Here is a 21631-nt window from a genome sequence, read left to right on the forward strand (position 1 = left end):
TTTCAAAGTTGTGTCGCATGAAAATAAAGTCAGTGCAATTTTCAATTATTTAAGTATGGCTTGAAAGTGTCTCCTGAACATGAAATAATGTTAACACCGCGGTTTTCAGGGCATTACATGCCTTTTTAAACTTTTATTCCCAAGTAAAAGCAAGAATTATACAGATTTGCTCCCACAGTTCTAACATTATCTTATAATGTCACCTGTCAACGGGTGGGATATATATTCAACAGCAAATCAACATCAGCCTGCATAGATTTAAACATGTGTTCAAGAAAAGGAAAAAAAAAAGCCCACGTAAAATTAACTTACATGACTGGCAGCATTTTTAAGTGAAGCAACGGTGTTCTCTCGAACTTTGGCAAGCCTGTAAAATAGCAAAAATATGATCAAGATCCAAGTAAAAAAATAAAAATTCACACACACACACACACACACACACACCACTGTTTGGAGAGAGAAGAGTAGAAAACACTGAAAGAATAGCTTTGCCTTTGATAGATCTACACCTTCACTAAAGCATTGTGATGTAATGTAGTAATGCTGTTTTGAGAATGGGTCCTTTTCTCACCTAAGCTGGTTTGCATTAACATGTTTTTATTGACACTGTACAAATAAAAGCAACATGAAGATAAACAGACACTCTCAACCTATCACTACCAGCCAAATATAACCAAAATGGATTTTGCTGATGTATGTGTGTATTTTAGTTTCAGCAATATGACAAGTGAGGAGCTAGGCCACAGGTGCCTAGAGGAACCCTGTTTTTGGTCAAAGTTTTCAAGTGATATGACACAGTACCAAGGACAACATCCAAAGGCTAAAAGGACCATAACCACTACAACAGGTTATACTGCATAGACTGCCCTTACACATAAGGTAGAAAATGCCAGCTGTGCAGTTTTAGGGATTATTCAGGGAGCGCTCACTGATGGTGTGCTGGCGATTTCACCAACACCATGTATAGATTAAAGTGTGGGCAGTAATGAAACCCGGTTTTCATAAAAAATTGCAGTCTCTAAAGCTTTAGTTAGAAAGTGGAAATGTTTAGTATCTGGCTTACTTTGCAGTGGTGGTTGAGTTTCCGGCTCCTCTGTGACCCACATCCAGTGGAGTTCTCGGCTTCCAGTACTTTGAGAACGAGTTTCTCATGTCACAGTTATAACCTTCTATTGGCTTGATGATTATATAGTCAACTGCAGGAAGGCACAAAAAAAAATAAATCATTGTTATAATGTAAAAACAAAACGCTGCACATGTCACACAAAAAGCACAACGCAAGAGGTATTTTAGTCTGTGAACATGGCTTAATATGGACAGCTAAAGACTGTGTGTAACAGCAGAAGCAGAGTGAACACTGTGTGACAATTGTGGAGGGGGTTATACTTGTGAGTTATTTTCCTTCTGCTTCAGGGCTCAAAATTTTAAACAGGAACACTGTCTTGTCAAAATGTAGGCCTATATAGGACTTGCTGCTGCAAAGCTCCTCTTGCAATACAACCTCTCCGAATGCACAGAGAAGCAGCAAGTGTAGCCACTATGACTTGCACAGCATCAGACAGCTCGTAAGGTGTAAAAGACTCCATAATGTATGCAATTTATCTGCCAGTCTGTCTGAGAGGGATAGTGATTCACTGGCAAATTTACATTTTCTGTACAGCTTTAAAACTAGTTACATAGAAATATTGGACGAAAAGTGGACTAAACTCCATCACGTTCTGATGGAACTGCACAGAAAGTACTGCACAGACAAAATGTTTCCTTAACCAATACCAGAGAGAGAACCAGAGAATAGTGGAGTCATGCTAATATTCAGTTTGCACATTAAAACATACAATTATGGTGTCAAGGCCTTTTGATTCTCAAAGATCAAACATCAAAATAAACTCAAATGTAAACTGGTACCTTTCCTTAAAGGGACAGTAAGTACCATATCCTCTTCAGCTTAAAGGGTTACTAGAAGCATCACGACCACTACAGCCCAGAGAAGAGGCAAGCGTAGCCACTCTTACTGGCACAGCACTACAACCCTTACCTGGGAACTTGCCAGGCTCCGATGGTACACTCCCAGCTAAATCAAGGCCACGTCCCTCAATTAGCTGCTCAGCCAATGAATGCAATTTCGTGCAATGAGAACTGTAACTCTTTTTGGGGTGGCTGATGACACCTCAACGATGCTGCTGGAGGTGTAATTACAACGGCAGCAGAGGGGATCAACGCTGTATTTGCAGCGTTTCATAGCTAAATGTTCCACATACAGACTCCAGGTACCATTACCATAGGAAATTAAGTGGTGGTGGTACTTGAACTAACCCTTTAATGTCGCTGCAATATCTGCTCTGTGAACTCTCCCTGTACAGACGCGTTGGTATAATGTCTCTAAGAGATGTTGATTGGTGCAGAATACCTATTGCTACATGTGTGCAGTAGTCCCCTATTGCCACTATATGGAGAAGCATTGGTTAGAGGAGATCATCAGTAATGATGAGCTCCGTTGGGGTGGAGCGGTGACCGCAACAAAAGATAAAGGCAAGCTATTCTTTATGGACTTACAGGCTGCCATTCAAACTAAATAGGCAGGAGGAAACGAACATTAAAAATACAAATTTGCAATCATTCAACTGTACGGCTCATTTGAGACTCTAATGGGGTTTCTCTCTAGAGGAGTCATCTCTGAATGTTTATTTTTCCAAGAGTACTACTGGATTGTGGCATTACTCATAATGATAACCCCCAACTAAAAAAATAAAATAAAAAACCCACACATGTACCTCGAACTTTCCCAAGTGTTTTTCTTGCAATCCTGCTCATAATAGGAATTGTGATGATGCCGTTGCTTTTTCCAGTCTCTATGATGGTAGAGGACAGGAGACAGGCGGTGCCCACATGTCCTGGGAGTGGATCACCTTGAACTACAGGTTCACTGAGATCTTCCTACAATGCCAAGTAATTAAAATTAACAGAGTAGGCAACTGTCATTTACTTGCACACTTAGCAAAATGTTATATCGTAAATCCTTCTGCCAAGGAAAATCTGAATATGAACTATTATAATGGACTGTGTGCTACGAACACCATGTACAATGTGAAATTCAAAAGGGGATTGTGCAGGAATCAAAGTTCTGAATACTTTGTACAGATATTTTTAGCATTTAAATCATGGTGAAAGCTCTATAAAGAGCAGACTAATGCAGTTCATTTCCAGTAGTTAAAGACCTAGGACATCCGATAATACAAAAAGCAGTAACTTCCTTCAGTAGCATAATGCCATTACACAATATTGTGAATTTGCAATCCTTATCCCCAGTATTTAACTGATCATTTTCTACCACATCCACCAAATGTGACATGCTATTTTATGTTGTGGCAGTCAATGTTTTGATACACTGCGTATCTTCTTAAAACACATTGCATGTTTACGTATTATTTTTTTTACTTAATCATTTAAACCAGTGACAATACTCTAGGTGGCAGACAGTGCAATGCTAAAGAAAGCCATCTGCAGTACCTTTAAGTAATGGGATAGATTCCCAACAAGGTCAACAAAACAAGTACCATAAGGTAATAAGAACAATTAAATCTCAGAATGAACATGGAGGCAAGTGACTAGTAAATGTACATTTCCTGGTTAAATGCTTTGATATTGGCTCAAAACGAGAAGTAAACCTTGAATTAGCCTGCATGTGGTTTGAGAAAATGAAATTTGGTTCCGCAGCAGGAAAACTTATCCCACCACCAATAACATCCCAATTCTAAACTATGACACCGCTTGAGACACAAGAGAAAATTCCCCTTTAGCGTAACTACACATATTGCATGTTCATGTCATGCAAACAGAGTGGAACATGCACTAGTGTATAGAATGTTTCGACTGTACCAAATCATAGCTGCCATTTTGTTGCCACTGATTTTTTGTGCCACGAATGGACACAGGCTTTGTAAAACACAGATGTCACACCTAAAAAGTGTCAAGCCCCTCAATTGAAAGTGTAGCCTTATGGTCCCAGGAATTCTGTTTTGCTCTAAATTAGTTTGACAACAATGGAGGAACTGAACCCATCTGGTATCTTACCACTATAATAAAGTGATCCTTTAAGGTCATATTTGTTAGATATGAAACATAATTAGATCTAGATCAAAACACACTCTTATATCTACATGTATAAATGCATACACACCTCAAAAAAGTCAAAAAGCAATTCCAAGTTGTCTGGTTCCATGGTGTGTATGCTGAATTCTGTCCACCTGTCAGGCTGTAGACCATAACCACATTCTGGCTGAGAATGTCTAGATTTATATTCCGTATTGCTTATTAGTGAGATGTCAAACGTGTTCTCCATTTTTAAGAGAACAACTGGGGACACTTTCTCTTGTTCTTCATCATCTTCTTCCTCCTCTTCAAGGCCTGCCAATGCCAACTTCACCCTGTCCCCATGAGATACATCATATTAACAGTCGAATCACTACATTATATATTTTACACATGTTTACAGTGTTTGCTGACAGAAACTGATTTTTTTTTTTTTTTTATAAAAAAAAATTAAGGGAACCAATCCCTTAAACTCTATTTAAATTCAACCAAAGAGGCTGCCTGGAGCTGAGCAGTGCAATGTTTTACCTGCAGGGCTGCATAGTACTAGTACCAGATAATAAATACACAACACGTTCAAATAAATCATGAACCGACAACCAGACTGTAAGTAGTAGACTGTTTACAACACTGCTAGATTGCCTAAATGTTGCAGTTTGATTGTCCATTTGCCATAGTTTGCTTTATAGCAAAGAAACCGCAAAAAGTCAAGCAGTTATAACTATGGCAGCCACCTATTTCTGTAATCTAAATATGAAAAATGCAACATAAAACTACACTCATCAGCTCCAACAGCCTCTATTGATTCAAAGTTAACCATTTGATTGCCAGAAAGGTGTTGGCTAAGCTCTAAGACAGGATACATTCTTTGGTAACAGCATTTTCAGAACGATGTTCAGGCTTCTGATACTGCCCTTACCAAGGAGTTATTCTGACAAATTCGAACAGATTTCTACTGAACACTAATTTTAGTTTCTCAAGCCTCTTCACCCCTCTTAAGGCTATTCTAAAGTAATCACACATATATTCGAACATGCAACTCTACATGATGCCTTTGTAGATGTATGGCTTTGCTCCCTCCCAGTGAGTATTTGGTGTGTGTGAAGCCATTAGAAGTGTGCACTGCATCTTTAAACATGCACCAGCGTCCCAAATACATTATAATAACGCTTATGAGGTCAGACTAAAAATTTCTGATAAAGGCAAAAAAAAAAGTCCCAGTCCCTTACAAAATCTCAGAGCATGAGCTTGTTTAAATTTAAATGTTTTAAACCCGTAATTATACCATAAGAAGGAATAAAGGTACTTGTTTGTTACACACTTTGTGCAAACATGCGCCTTTTAACAAAAAAACTAAAGAAATCAATATAGCTTATTTATATTGTTTTCCATGGGCAAAGTAATGCTGTTTGTACAGTACAAATCAGAAATTGGCTCTATAAAAGTGGACAAAAAAAATAAAAAAAATAAACCCAAATCAAAAAAATCAAACTTCATCAGGTTAGAGCATGTTGACATGTATATACTTCTGAAAGAAGTTTCTGAAACCTTACATATACTACAAAGCACTACAACTTTCAACCATCCATTGCATAGTCATCCAAATTGTAATTATTCCCAACCGATAGTTTTGCTGAATTGAGATATTACTTCCGGAGGTGTAACAGTCGGCATGAGTGGAGGCTGTCTGCCCTGTGGACCCAACAGACAGGGCAAAGCAGTTTGCCCCCTTACCAAGGAAAAGCACCATGGTACTCCTGGCATCTTAACCACCACAGCTGCATGTAGCGATTACCATGCTCACTGTAACCCATTATACCGTTAATGTGAATTAGCTAAAGGTTAGCTGCAATTACTATAAACATGCATAGCATAAGGGAAACATTAGCTGAGGAGTTTATTAACACTAAATAACTAAAAACCAAATTGCAAAATTAGACAATGTTGCCTGAAATAAGCGATTTAGTTTATTAGAATATAGTGTTTAGGATACAATGTAGACAGCTCTCTCTGTAAGACACAAGGAATAACATTTAAATCTACATGGCTGGTCAGGGCTGGCAGGGCTGCTGAGGGCAAGTCAGTTGAGGCATGGCTGGTGAGGACATCGGGACTATAGATTTTCAACAGGAGAAGAGTAAATCCTCTGAAGTAAAAATATGGTGGCAAGAGAATGTGGAAATGATACAAGAGAAAGTTGCAGGGAGAGGTATTAGGGGAAGTCAAACTGAACAGCACTGCCCATGCTGACACTTCTCTCAATTTCACACATACGGACACCCTTGCATTCAAATCCACCCACCAAAAATCCATGCACACACCTCCCCACTCATTCCAAACAAAAACAACTCTTCATTTAGACTCAAACACATACACTGCAAATCCACACATACACCCCTAAAGTACACTTCACACAAATACACCTCTATATTATCTGTGCAATTTGAGAGGTTTTTTTGGTGGTTCTTGTTTGGGACATTACAGAGTCACACAGCATTAAAAACACACTGTATGAGTGTATGTGGTTTTTAATGAGATTAAAATCGTACAGTTCCCCTCCAGAGACGGTGGTCTGGACAGGACTCTGTAGAAGCTAGCAACAAGATGGAGAATTAAAATACCATAGTAAAATATTTATATTACATGAAACAAATATATGCACCTGGTTGTTAAAAACATATATTAAAGCAACACAAAACATGTTAACATGCTCTCAGTAGTGGTTGATTTTTTTGACCAATTAATGTCATTCCTCTAACATCATGAGGAATACACAACTGAAGTTTTCATGAATGTGATACAAGTAAAAAGCTGAAAATCATAAAAAAGGTCTCATGTACAAACAGCATTACTTGAGGTTTGTAACAAGCCATCTGTATGCTCTGAAATAGCAAAACCAGTTTGACACCATACCTAAACCTAGACTTTTTAAATTTTTTCTTGGATATAGTAACAGGCTGTTTTTCAGAATAATGTAGACGTAATCTAAGCTCAGTCTGACATGTCAGCCATCCGGAATCCACAGTTTCAACGCCATCTGGCAAAGTAGATGAAAGTTATCAGTTGCAACAAACAGCCTATATTTATAGATTAATATAGCATACACAAATACTTCCACAACATCCAGATACATTCAGATATCCTGCTAAATTGGAAATTTATCTGCATCGGTTCATCCTACTCTTTGCTACTTATTAGCAGTTTGGGTTTGGTTTTCTGCCTCAATAGAATTTGTTTTATATTTGTTTTTCGAATATGTTCAAGTTACCTTTTCGTAAATGTATAAAGTGTTTAAAAACGAGAGGCTTTCATTCCTGGTTACAAATGGCATAACAATGGTTTTGGGAGTTGTAGATAAACGTCCACCTTTTAAAAATGAAGACTAACAGTTTAACAACAACAACCCCACCAGTTATGACATCACGCACAGCTTTCCTAAAAAAAAATAAAAAAATGTAAAAAAAAAAATAAGGTAATAATGAACAATTTTGAAGGGAAGTGAGAAATTAAGGAACTAAGCTATTAAGAGAAAAAAAAAAACTGTAAAATAATGCCTCCGACCAAGCATACTAACTGTAGCTTAACATCCACATTGCACCAAACATGTGTGTGTCTGGAGTGACCCTTTAATTTGGGGGGAAAAGGAAGGCTTCGAAAAAAAAGAAAAAAAAAGGCAAATATGCTATCTGGGTTCTAGAATGCATTCAGAGAGGAGATTCATAAAGGTTATATATTCCCAACATGTTAAATGAAATATATCTGAAAACTAAATACAAAGAACAGCACTGGGTAAAACATTTAAAAATGCAAGAACACAAACATCCAAAACGTGACAAATTTGCTTAAAACACGATCATCTTGTTATGTTGCTAGTTAGATGGTGAATATCAACAGAACAAGGCATTTTCTGTAAATATGGTCTAGAATCATTCTGTCCTTTCACATTAGCAGACTACATCATCAATATGTAATAACATTGTTGCCATAGTACCAGAATTGACCTCTTAGAAAATCCCCAAGCTATTTTTGTAATGATGTACACTACAGAGACACGAATAAAATGAATGAAACTTGTTCAATGTGTTGGAGCATTATGTTATTTTTTAGAAGCACTGCAGATGTGGACTACATCGAAAATGGTCTACCCTCGTGGAAAAGCTTACAATAAAAGTGGGAGATGAAGATAATGTACGAGGACGAAGTGCAGTTTATATGACCATTCTGAAAGTTTAAAACATACCAGGGCAAATTAGGTTAATTTTAAGACTGTTTAAGTAGGGAAGGTCAACATTTTGAATATGAACAAAAAGGCTCAAACGGTTTGCCTACTGTGATCGGCTCCATTTGATCACCACAAGTTGTTTTCTTTTTCATGACCTACTATTTTACTTTAATTTTATACAGTAATGACAATCATCATCCTCCTCTCAGACCGATTGATTACCCTACCCCCTCTTCCCACACACACTTTGGGGGTATTATTAAGAACAATATTTATTTACTGATCAAACGCATTATATTCTATTGTAGTCTACCATTAGTTAGCAATTTCTCTGTAAAAGGTTACTCATTTACATGAGGTTAGGGATTATGACATTACAGTACAGCTAGTAAATATTAGAGGTGTATTTAAACCTTATTTGTTCATAGCCTGTCTAATATCATACGATATTAATAAAGCTATAAGTTTACATGTATAGATATCATTGTTGTATGGATGACCGGTGTCTGGATTGAACAAAAACATTAAATATAATTTCTAGAGTTTTAATTACGAATGGTATTTTTTCTTTTCTGCAAAACCAAGACAATTTTAGCCTAGTGAAGCAGTTTAGGTGTATAGATCATGACCCTGCAGTCTCACTGCTCAATTCTTTGCCATTTCGGAGTTTTTATTATTATTGCCATTTATATAGCGCCAACAGATTCCATAGCGCTATACAATATTATAGGAGAGGGGGATGTAACTATAAATAGGACAGTTACAAGAAAACTTACAGGAATGATAGGTTGAAGAGGACCCTGCTCAAACGAGCTTACAGTCTGTAGGGTTTAAATCCCTTTGTTTATACAGCCCTAGTCTCATGCACATCAGTATTATGGTTCAGATTCTTTTACCATTAAATTTTGCTTCAGATTTGTTGCTTCCGATACACTGTGGTGTTTTCAGACAATTATTTCCACTATGGTAAGAGAAGTGGGCTTTCTGACAAGCAGTTTTCAGACTTCCTTCTTATTTTATGTATAATAAGAATCTTTCAATGTGCGAACACTTTTTATTTAACGAATGACAATTTTTTTTTTTTTTTTAGTGTATGTAATCAATGCTATAACCATCACAAAAAAAAAGGAGCAAAATATGCAAAGGAATAAAAGATAGTAGAAAGATGACTATTACACTTGACATTTATTGGAATTTATTCACTAAAACTGAAAACCTGAATCGCAAAAGTTAGGTTAGAATAATCAAGTTGTAATTATAACTGAAATCAAACATTTGGTGTTTAGGGATTCAGAAAGTTAAAGGGAAACTCCAGTGCCAGGAAAACAATCCGTTTTCCTGGCACTGCAGGTCCCCTCTCCCTCCCACCTCCCAATCCCGGGTTGCTGAAGGGGTGAAAACCCCTTCAGTAACTTACCAGAGGCAGTGACGCTGTCCCTTCCTCCGCCGCCGCTCCTCCTAGTGATTGCGTCGGCCAGTGGGAGAGACTGATCCCGCCCACTGGCCGGGCAGACCTAATACGCATGCGCGGCAATGCCGCACATGTGCATTAGAGCTCCCGATAGGAAAGCATTGAAAATGCTTTTCAATGCGTTCCTATGGGAAAATGAGCGACGCTGGAGGTCCTCACACAGCGCGAGGACATCCAGCGACGCTCTAGCACAGGTTTAATAAAAAACTGCAATAATTACACTTGCAGGGTTAAGCATAGTGGGAGTTGGCATCCAGACCACTCCAATGGGCAGAAGTGGTCTGGGTGCCTGGAGTGTCCCTTTAAATCACTAAACTAAATAACGGACAGGAATGAAGTGAATGTCACATAAATGGCCAAAATACTCAAACTGGAAACAGAGCTTGTAACTATTCTCCAGCACGCTCTACTGATCAATCTCAAATACACTGATTTGTATAATTCCAATATGCAAGTTATGAAATTGCTAACAACTAACCAGTTACAGCAGTTTGTCTATATGTTGTGCAAGCTGTGATAAATTATAGATTTGATGCAGTATTAGGTTTGTTTTTCAATTTGTGAAAAAACTTAAATGGTGAGAGCACTCTTAGTGAAAATTACACTTTACCCTTTTGTACACTTGGGTATACCAATGCTTTAAAATCCTGTAGATTAAAACATAGAAAACCACAACATAGGGTAATAACGTACAAATTAGCAGTGTAACTTAATTGAGTAAAGATTACACTCACATGGTCTTGAGCCACTTGGTAAAAGCTGGCTCAGACTAGACGTATAATAGGTGAATACACATGGAAATCAGACTCCAAACTGCTCCTCCTTCGAGGTCTTTCAGGGTGTTGTTGCTTTAAAATAGTCCAGGATGCAGGAAAAATATTGCAAACAATTTATTAAACACACTTTCTAAAGCAGTTGCTAAAAAACAATTAAAATGCAATTCTGTCTAAAAAGTCCACTTTGTGCAAATCAGACTTAACGCGTTTCGGCTAAAGCCTTTTTCAAAAGTCCTTCTTTCACCTTTCCTTCTTCGATTTAAAGGTCTTCAAATTTGGCGCCCTTTTTTCGTCCGTCCTGACGTCATGGAGCTTCCGTTCTGAATCCCGACGACATGGCCGCATCATCCAATTCGGCGTGCATCCTCGCGGCTTCCGTCTCTTTTCGATGACGTCACAACGCTACCTGCGTCGTAACGCCGTGACGTATAAACTGTGGGAAGGATCTTTCTCCGATCATATCGTTTTGCCCACAGTAAAAATGTATTCCCAGTTCAGTTAAAAGGGCAATTAAATCACTTCTGCATTTTTAATACATTCGCATAAAGACTTCTATGCATATGCAAATATATAACAAAAAAATCAATTTATAAACACAGAGAATAATTCTAAACTGTTCCTTTGCTTAAAAAAATATATATATATATATATATCTCTAAAACACTAGTATACTAATATAAAAATAGCACCCCCATTATGACGTAAATATAGATATTTTAAACATAAAATTCATTAAGGAGAGAGGAGAAAAAACATATATTAAAATCTTTCAAATTAAAACTTATAGCAACATTGCAAGTATATTAAAAATATATTAAGGGGGGGGGGGGGGGGGACCACCTTTTGAAATCACCTCTTATATTATATCACTAGTAATTTAATGGGGATAAATTAATAAATAGACCTTATTAAAGTTAAAAAAAAATATGGGGACCAGATTTGCCCCAAATTATGCCAACTTGTTTATGGCACATTGGGAAGATCTTTGTATTTATCTTAATGATCAAATTGGGGCAAATCTGGTCCTCTATAAACGTTACATTGATGATGTATTTTTAATTTGGAAGGGGAGTGAGGAATCACTAATAGTATTTTTTTATACCCTAAATGTTAATGAGTGGAATATTACCCTTACATATGAAATTAGTCGTCAAGAGATTAATTTCCTTGATTTATCTATATATGTAGAAGACCATAAAATTAAAAGTAAAACCTATTTCAAATCCGTAGATGTTAATAGTTTTATAGACTGCAATAGTTGCCTTTTTAAACCATGGCTCAATAATATTCCAAAAGGGACAAATGTTAAGATTCAGAAGAAATTGTATGGAGAATAAATAGTTTGTCCAACAAGCAGAAAGGTTGAAAGAACAATTTCAAGAGAAGGGGTACAGGAATGCCCCTTTGGAAAAAAACCTTTAAAGAAATTGAAAGAATAGACAGAAAACAACTTTTACAGTATAAGAATAAAGGGGCCCCTCGAATTGAAGAAGAAAAAGTACCAAGTAATTTTTGTACGAATAATAAAAATGTGAGGAAAATCATTAACCGGAATTGGCATATTTTAAAAACAGACAATAAATTGACCAATTTCATTGAAGAGAAGCCAAGGATTATTTTTAGGGGTGCCAGAAATTTAAAACAAGTATTAACTAAAAGTTTTTTAGATATAGAAAAGAAAGAAAACAGTAATAATTTTTTAAAAACACCGAAGGGTTTTTATTTTTGTGGGGATTGTAGGGGATGTAAACAGAGGAAAGAGACAAATAAAAAAAAAGTTTTAAAATTTATGTCCAACACTACAAAAAAAGAATAGGAAATCAATTCCTTTATCGCCTGTAACAGTAAGGACGTTATTTATATGTTAATTTGCCCATGCGGCCTTCAGTACATAGGGAGAACCTCACGTCACCTTAAAACTAGAATTAGGGAACACATTTATAACATCAACCGTAAATATATGAACCATAGTGTTTCCAGACATTTTATGGAATGTCATAATAGTGACCCAAAAGGGCTGGAGTTTGTAGGACTAGAGAAGGTAAAAGTGCATTGGAAAGGAGGGGATAAGGAAAATCTATTGAATAGGACATAAATTAAATGGATTTTTAATATGGACACGTTGATGCCACAAGGATTGAATGTGGATTTTGAAAACACCCCATACCTATGAATTTTTAAAAAAGAATCTCTAATCGAGAAATTCAATTACTATTTTTAGGAATATTTTTTAAAATAAATATTTTTCTCTTTTTTTGAGAGACCTTCCAACACAAAAAAGGTTTTTTAACTTTAATAAGGTCTCTTTATTAATTTATCCCCATTAAATTACTAGTGATATAATATAAGAGGTGATTTCAAAAGGTGGTTCCCCCCCCCCCCCCCCTTAATATATTTTTAATATACTTGCAATGTTGCTATAAGTTTTAATTTGAAAGATTTTAATATATGTTTTTTCTCCTCTCTCCTTAATGAATTTTATGTTTAAAATATCTATATTTACGTCATAATGGGGGTGCTATTTTTATATTAGTATACTAGTGTTTTAGAGATATATATATATATATTTTTTTTTAAGCAAAGGAACAGTTTAGAATTATTCTCTGTGTTTATAAATTGATTTTTTTGTTATATATTTGCATATGCATAGAAGTCTTTATGCGAATGTATTAAAAATGCAGAAGTGATTTAATTGCCCTTTTAACTGAACTGGGAATACATTTTTACTGTGGGCAAAACGATATGATCGGAGAAAGATCCTTCCCACAGTTTATACGTCACGGCGTTACGACGCAGGTAGCGTTGTGACGTCATCGAAAAGAGACGGAAGCCGCGAGGATGCACGCCGAATTGGATGATGCGGCCATGTCGTCGGGATTCAGAACGGAAGCTCCATGACGTCAGGACGGACGAAAAAAGGGCGCCAAATTTGAAGACCTTTAAATCGAAGAAGGAAAGGTGAAAGAAGGACTTTTGAAAAAGGCTTTAGCCGAAACGCGTTAAGTCTGATTTGCACAAAGTGGACTTTTTAGACAGAATTGCATTTTAATTGTTTTTTAGCAACTGCTTTAGAAAGTGTGTTTAATAAATTGTTTGCAATATTTTTCCTGCATCCTGGACTATTTTAAAGCAACAACACCCTGAAAGACCTCGAAGGAGGAGCAGTTTGGAGTCTGATGTCCATGTGTATTCACCTATTATACGTCTAGTCTGAGCCAGCTTTTACCAAGTGGCTCAAGACCATGTGAGTGTAACCTTTACTCAATTAAGTTACACTGCTAATTTGTACGTTATTACCCTATGTTGTGGTTTTCTATGTTTTAATCTACAGGATTTTAAAGCATTGGTATACCCAAGTGTACAAAAGGGTAAAGTGTCATTTTTATTAAGAGTGCTCTCACCATTTAAGTTTTTTCACTGTATGGTATACTTTTTATGTGAATAAGTGACTCACATAGGTGATAGTAGCACCCTTGTTTTTAATCTTTTCACTTTATTTTATCTTATATTTGCACTATTGTTTTTCAATTTGTTTGTTTATATTTATATGCTTTTCACCACACACTTGAGGACAAGTCAGCAAAGGCTTCAAACTAAAGTATATTGTGCCCAAAGTACTGTTTGAAACTGTGTCCTGTCTGGTTTGTTCAGGGAATCCCGTAGCAACGTTTTCAGACCTGCTTTCTGGCTGCACTATTCCCTAGCCCTGGGGACCTTAAAGCCACACTGTAGTCACCCAGACCACTTCAGCTAATTGAAGGTGTCTGGGTGCAGCGTCCCTTTTTTACTTAGCGCTGCAATGTTAAACATTGCAGTTCCAGAGAAATGCAATGTTTACATTGCAGCTTTAAGTCTGCCCTCTGTGGCTGTCTAACAGACTGCCACTAGAGGGCTTCCAGAATCTAAACTGACTTTTTGGCCTGTTATCTGACGCTGGACGGCCTCATGGACCTCCAGTGTCAGATTTACCCCATAGGAAAGCATTGCATAATGCTTTCCAATGGGGAGGTCTAATGTGCGAATGGCTATTTCTGCGCATGCACATTAGGTCTCCCCCGCCAGTTGACGACAGGGGGAGGAGCGTGGGCGGAGCTTGACCCAGCGTCAAGGGGCATCAGCACTGGATTCAGGTAAGTGGCTGAGGGAGGGTGGGGACCTATTAGCCCTATAGTGCTAAGGAATTTTTTTTTTTTTTTTTTAAATGAAAGAACTGGCCTAAAATCTAAATAGCATCTTTGTCAAGACAGTTCTTCTGGAGGCCAGTCCAGCTGGGGGAGATATTGCCACTGGTGTGACCCTGGTCGGCTAGACCGACATCCCTGGTGTTTTTTCTTGGAGAATTTTACTAATTCTGCTAATTTGGCCTAAATGTTGAGAACCCTGAAAGTATTTGTTCACTTCTTGAACATAATATACAAAGAACAGGGTTGCAATGAAATTATTTTATGCTCACTTTCCAGAGGCCAAACAGACATACCCTAAAATGAAGATTGTTTCAGCATACTGAACAATAGATTTTCAAGGAAACCAGTCAAGTGATGCAGACACATTAATGAGTAATGATTAAATTGTAAACACATAGACAAGGGCTTGTTACTTACGGTGAATTCCAAATTCTCCATCGTCAATGAGACCTTCACGGTCTGGAAAAGGAAAGAAAGTAAAATCTATAAGCACACAAACCTTAACACACTTAAACATTCTTAAATATACCATCTAGGTCAAATGTGGATAACCTATGCGCTAGTAATAATTGTGTAGGAATTTTCCCCAATGCTCAGTCAGCCTGCACATTGCCCTATTCATTATTTTTATTACCATTAATGAATAAGAGTAATGTTGCTGGCTGGGACATCTCGGCCAATCGCGCTGACTAACAGCTCGATGCAGGGTGTGGAAGCTTCCTTTATCAAAGCTTTATTTTTTCATGGGATCTAAATGCATTTGTATTCCCTTTAAATTTGCAACAAGCTTTGCAGGGGTTGCTTTTTTGGGGGAGTGAGGGAGAGGAGGAGTTTTTAGACACAATGGACATAAAACACACTGTAAACCTAGGACTTCAGAGAATCATGGAAACTGCATTGCAAAACCATCTGGGTTTTGTAGACACCCATGTTTTAGAAGATGGGAAGAATATTTAAACAATGCAGAATTGTACCAAAGATGGAAAAAAATAGGCAATTCCCTAATATGCCTACATATATTTAGAGATTTGAGAAAATGTATTCAATTATTGTTGGCTATATGCCATAGGACTTGTTATTGGTCTGGTTACCATTGACTAGCATGGGAAGAAAAGGAAAGGGTGGGATAACGGAGTACTTCCTTAGCTCTTCAGCAGCATTCCAAGTCAGGAAGACTGCCACTAGAGGGGTGTTTAGTGGCAATGTTTTACAATGCAGGGTAAAAACTACTGCAACCATTAAGATTAAAGTGTCCAGGGGGGGCCTTTTAAGAAATAATGCGTTCCACTCAAATTAAAAGCAAACAGTGTCCAAATTATATAAAAAAATATATACATACACCAAATAAGCTGTGGTTTAAAAAAAAAAAAAAAAAAAAAAGTGTGGATGAAAACCCCTTCTACCTGAAATAAGTGGATAGTTAATGCAGTCAACAAAGAACCAAATTTTTGCCTCATAATGTGGTTCTTTGTTGAGCTCATTTGAGCTCATTTGCATACCTACCCAGAATCCCTTGCAGTAGTGAGAGCACTGTTAAAGTGAGATTTCTGTGGGAAAAGCAAGTCTTATGGCTTGCCTGGTGTGTCTAACACTGCAATATGTATCTATCTGTATCTATCTGTATCTAGAAAATATAGCCAAGCAGCAGCACAGTGCTTGTAACCCGAGTAGGAAACTATTATATCAAAATAAATAAATAGATTTAAAGAAAAAAAAAAAAAATCATATAGCATAGTCACAGAAATGCCAGAATGGTATGCAATGCTTAGCACACCACTCAGGGAATCAAGAGGGGTAATTTGTGTGTAAGAGATAGGGGGGGAAAAAAAATATATATATATAGGTGTTTACGTCTGTAGATTCGTTTCCCATACCTAAGGATCTTATTGATCGTGGCTGTGGATGGGTCTCCCACTTGTGGACTATGACTTGGCATGGACCACTGGTATTCTGCAATTTAAAAAAGGTAAATGTCTGCATTGATATAGTCAAAATGTTTCACCTTTTCTTCACTTAGATTAAATGCTTGGTTAGAAAGTCACTGTAACCATTCAGGAAACAACATTTCAGTTACTTTGATCACCTTTAAATCTAGGCTTAATTGCAGAGAACAGGTCAATTCTGTGTTTCAGCAAATAACTAAACAACTCCACACTTTTTGGAAAACTCTGCTAGGAAACAGAGTGACCAGGTGAAATAGAACGATAAAAATGCAGAACTTATGATCTGGATTTGCAGAGCGGTAAATTTAGAGAGGACATATCCTGTGTCAGAACATAGGTATCCACTTATAAATCATTAAAGTACTGGTTGAATAATTGTTAGTTGAAAAGTAAAAAAAAAAAAGTTCTCTAAGCAAAAGCTACTAGCATGACTACAAGCGATTTATCTTCACACAGCAGTAAGATTAGCTGACCTGTTTCACAGAATAATAGTTGAAGTCAAATTTGACATTTGCTTATATATTTAACGTATGTAAATAAAATTTACCATTTTACAAAATGGGGGGGGGGAGGGGTAGAAGAGGGGGCAAAAACACTTCAATAACAAAGAAAAAAAAGTAATGTCTATTTTGCCAGTGATGCTTTAATATTTTTGTAATAAGGATGCGGTTGGCACAGAGTGAAGGTGGAGAAGTATGCAAAACATTCTGGATCGGAAGAGAAAGGCATTTAAATCACAGAGTGTCCATACTAGAGTGTGAAGTCTAAACATGGCCTGAATCCAAATATGCTGCACATCATGAATGTAAAACAACTGCACATGTAATCAATTTTTACTAATTCAATACAGAAACACTACAGCGTAATGTCCCTGCAGGCACTGTAATGTAAACACTGCATTTTCAGAGAATAGGCAGTGTTTACATCAATGCCTAGTAACACTTCTAGTGGCAGTCACTCAGACAGCCACCAGAGGTGCTTCCTGTGTAAGTGCACTGAACACTCCTCAGAGATGCAACATTTTGCTGCGTATACACAATAGCCTCCGAAAGCTTTGGATTGGCTGAGATCATGAAGCTTGATGATCTCAGCCAATGTGGCAAAACGGGGGCGTGTACCTTTACCCTACTCTGTGACGCCTGTGGACTTCTACGTTTATACTATTCCTGGTGGATGGCGGACCACCAACCATCCACAGGTGCTCAAACTACTTTTAACTTGTGTGCAGTACTTACTGGACATTTACCTATACTCAAAATTTTTTTAAATATCATTCAGGTTTTAGCTGGCAGATGATAGAATAAAAGATCGTGACAAGTAGGTTAACCAACAGCTTTGGAAAAATCATCTTCGTACTAATGAAGTTTTTCCATTTTAATTAATTTGATTAGCAGCAAGTGCTCCTTGTCACTGGATTTAGAAATAAATCTCTTTTTGAAGGAATAGATAAACGTACCTTTGGATCCAGAAAGTAACCTATGAAGTATCTATATTTCACTTGAATTTCTCTTGGAAGGGCAACAACGGTTTTCCAGATGTCACTGTTGCAAAAAAATTAAATAAATGAATACGTAAAACTGTGCTATGAACTTCACCATTCGTCTACATTCGAACATGAGCTTTAAAAAAAATTCACAATATTGAACAAAAGTTCTGGGGTGATAATTTTAAATCAACGACAATGACACTTGCCAGCATGGCTTTATGAGGCAGCAATGTAAACCTTTTTTTTCTGAAAAGCCTACAGGAAAGGTTTATACAGACACCATCATCACTACATTAAGCTGTAGTGGTTCTGGTGACTATAGTGTCCATTTAAGAACTGTATATTTGTCGTTGAGAAAAAAAAGAAAAAAGAAAAAGGCTCCTAACTTTTTTAGCTGGCTCCTACAGTAGACAAACTAGAGTTTCTTCAAGTCTTTAATAATAATAAAAAAGGGGGGATAATAATAATAAATAATAATATGTGTACACACACACACACACACACACACACATAACAAGCTCTATATTAAATTGACTTACCTGTCATTATCAGTCTTTTTTAATATAACAGCTTTTTGTGGATTCCAGTTACCCAGGACTTCAAGATTTCCACACAATGCAATCACTTGATCTACAAGACAAAACCAAAGAGCATTAATTTCCCAGCATCATGATGACCAAGGCCCATTTGTACTCCTGTTATTGGACCAGCACTCATCAACCAACAAACTAGTGTCTGAGTGAAATCATATACATTATTTCAGGGGTTGCCAAATCCCACGTCGCCATGGCAACTAGGAATTTTGTCCTGGCACCTGGGGGTTTGTCAGTCTAAAGTAGCGTAGAAGAAGACGGCCGAGGGAGGGTGGAACCGGACGGCGAGGAAACAATTTTTTCTGCAGTTCTTGCTCTGCTCCCTCGTGCGCCATGCTTAGATGCCAGGAAGTCAATCCAGCCCCCACATCACTAAATTGCGCTAACCAGTGTAAGAGCTTGAGTGTGTGTCTGTCAGTGATTGTGTGTGTGTTTAGGTTACTGGCTGCCTTTGATCGCATGGGAAAGGTGTTTTTACTCACCTTTTTTCTCCACCCCATACAGGTCTCACTGTGGCACCCGATCGCCATGGCGACTATAAAATTCGTCCTGGTTTCTGGGATCTGTCATCCCATTAGCTAAGGCAGCCACCCGATGGGAGCAATGAAGCCACACGACGCAGGCAGCATTGCAGCCGCCCGGCTGAGGTGGCGAGCGAGGGAGGGAGACATAACTTAATTTCTGCAGTTCTTCTCTGCTCCCTGGCATGCCGTTTAGCGATACCAGGATCCAGAATATGACTTCACTCCAGAGAACGCGCAGGGGAACTGAGAGGAACTGCATGAAGGCTAGAGAGCAGTCCCACTAGACCTCAGGGAAAGATGCACTCCAGCTCTCCTAAAGGTTGGGTGGCTGGGTGGATTTCAATTAAAATACATATGTCAAGGTGTGTGTCTGATCACATGAGCAGGTGTTTACTCACATTTTTCCACACGCCGTGACGGTTCTGCCGCAGTTGGTCCCAGCTCCATGGCGGAGATCATCAGTATTCATGATCTCAGCTAAGCCAATGCTTTATCATTGGAAAGCATTTGGAGGATATTTCCCATGCTCAGCGCTCATAGAGATACATTGAATCAGTGCATCTGAACGTAGGTGCTGCACACTGTTCGAGTGACTGCCTCGAGAGGGGTTACTAGGCAGCAATATAAATACAGTCTGTTCCCTAAAAAGGCAGTGTTTACACCGAAAAAGCCTGCAGTGACAGGCTATAGATACCAGAACAACAACATTAAGCTACGGTAGTCCTGGTGACTATAGTGTTTCTTTAAGAATAGCATTTTTCTTGTTGAAAATTAAACTTTATTAGGATATAAATAACTGGCTAACTTTTTTTTTAGCTGGCTCCTAGATTTCAAAGAAATTTGTCAAACTCTGAACTACGCACTCCGTAACCAATGGAGTCATTATAAAAGACTTAGGGCGTCTACAAGATTACCAGTTTTGTCAAGACAGTATCTCGCTAACAGAGGCTAGGCTTCAACCAAATATAAGCAGTCAAATTAATAATAACCTTGAAAAAGATTGCAGAAACCGCAATTCCTTCCCCTGGCAATGAAAGTGCTTAAGTGTTTGTTCTAATGGCAATCTGAGATCCAGTTAATCATGTGCCCTAGCTATTTGAAGGAGCTTCATGTTCCCCATACTCAAATTCCAGGACATCTATTTGATCAGCAGTAAATAGTCCATGCTGTAAAACCAGGGATGGGAAAGATAATTCATAATCGTAAACATCAGCCAAAGGCTTGTTTTTAGGAGACATCAACACAAGCCTCAAAGGGTTAGGTTTAGCGCTCTGACTAGGGATTTGTCGTACCACATGCAATAGAATAGCAAAGGCTTTTTAACCCCTTAAGGACACATGACATGTCTGACACGTCATGATTCCCTTTTATTCCAGAAGTTTGGTCCTTAAGGGGTTAAGGTTGTCCTGTTTAAAAATCTGTTTCCACAGCAACCATTTGACTAGTAAAATAGCCTGTTTGGTAATAATAGACTCGCTGTACATGTCATGTGTCCAGATAGTGTGTTTAAGGATTACGGTTCACTTAAAATCCCCTGTAGCTACTGCATCGTGGTATCATTAAGACATGCAGGAATGTATTATTTGAATTCAAAGGGTGAAGCACAGTACGATTATTGAAGCAATTGTCAAAATTGCATGCCAGCCATGAAGCTTTTTAATGTGTCAGATATATAAACAACAAAAATAAATAAGAATTAAAAATATACATTTCATTAGCAACGATCTTGTATACTTCATGTACCAGGGTGGCATTATGCAAGTTGGAAAATGTAGGCAAATCAATTAATAAGGAAAAATCAACAATCCAGAAAATGTATTTTGGTCTAACATTAAAGTAAAACTATAACCAACAATTGCATCTGACCATGCTTTATTCTACAGAAAAATCCCGGTGTTCTATAAGATAAGTATACTTATCAGAATTCTATACAGACGTCACTTCCAGTGCGCGCACTAGCTGATCTCAGGGTATAGAATTCTGACGGAGGCGCCGCACACATCCTCCAATGACGCGGGAGCAGCTGGTCCCCTAATCTGAAGGTGTACCGTGCACATTTCAGATATAGAAATCTGATGGGTGTACTGCGAATGTGAGCGGTACATTAATCAGATTTCTATACAACAGGTTTCACTGTGTACTAAAACAGTGGAAATAGGGAAGATGCAAGGTTATGGGATGGGGGTGACACACTAGGGATGGGGAGGTTAATGGGGGTTATAAACTGGGGATGGGGGTTTAATGGTGTGACACACTGGGGATTGAAGGGTTAATGGGGTGACAATGGGGATTGGTGAGTTATTTGGGTGACAGAAAGATTATGTGGGGTTGTGGAGTGACAGG

At 37.8% G+C, this 21631-nt stretch overlaps 1 protein-coding gene across 1 annotated transcript in view; it reads right to left on the bottom strand.

The window, feature by feature from the left end:
• Positions 1 to 21631, bottom strand: part of GPCPD1 (glycerophosphocholine phosphodiesterase 1) — a 48176-nt gene that overhangs the window by 13274 nt on the left and 13271 nt on the right. Inside the window, exons 3-11 of the mRNA XM_063443997.1 lie at positions 18711 to 18801; positions 18142 to 18226; positions 16617 to 16692; positions 15160 to 15201; positions 7003 to 7126; positions 4178 to 4424; positions 2772 to 2934; positions 1064 to 1196; positions 313 to 367 (exon numbers count right to left, since the gene is read on the bottom strand). Coding sequence (XP_063300067.1) covers positions 313 to 367; positions 1064 to 1196; positions 2772 to 2934; positions 4178 to 4424; positions 7003 to 7126; positions 15160 to 15201; positions 16617 to 16692; positions 18142 to 18226; positions 18711 to 18801 — 1016 coding nt within the window. The remainder of the gene's footprint in view (positions 1 to 312; positions 368 to 1063; positions 1197 to 2771; positions 2935 to 4177; positions 4425 to 7002; positions 7127 to 15159; positions 15202 to 16616; positions 16693 to 18141; positions 18227 to 18710; positions 18802 to 21631) is intronic.

Source organism: Pelobates fuscus, chromosome 2, assembly GCF_036172605.1.
Source record: "Pelobates fuscus isolate aPelFus1 chromosome 2, aPelFus1.pri, whole genome shotgun sequence".
In the NCBI taxonomy this organism is placed as follows: Eukaryota; Metazoa; Chordata; class Amphibia; order Anura; family Pelobatidae; genus Pelobates; species Pelobates fuscus.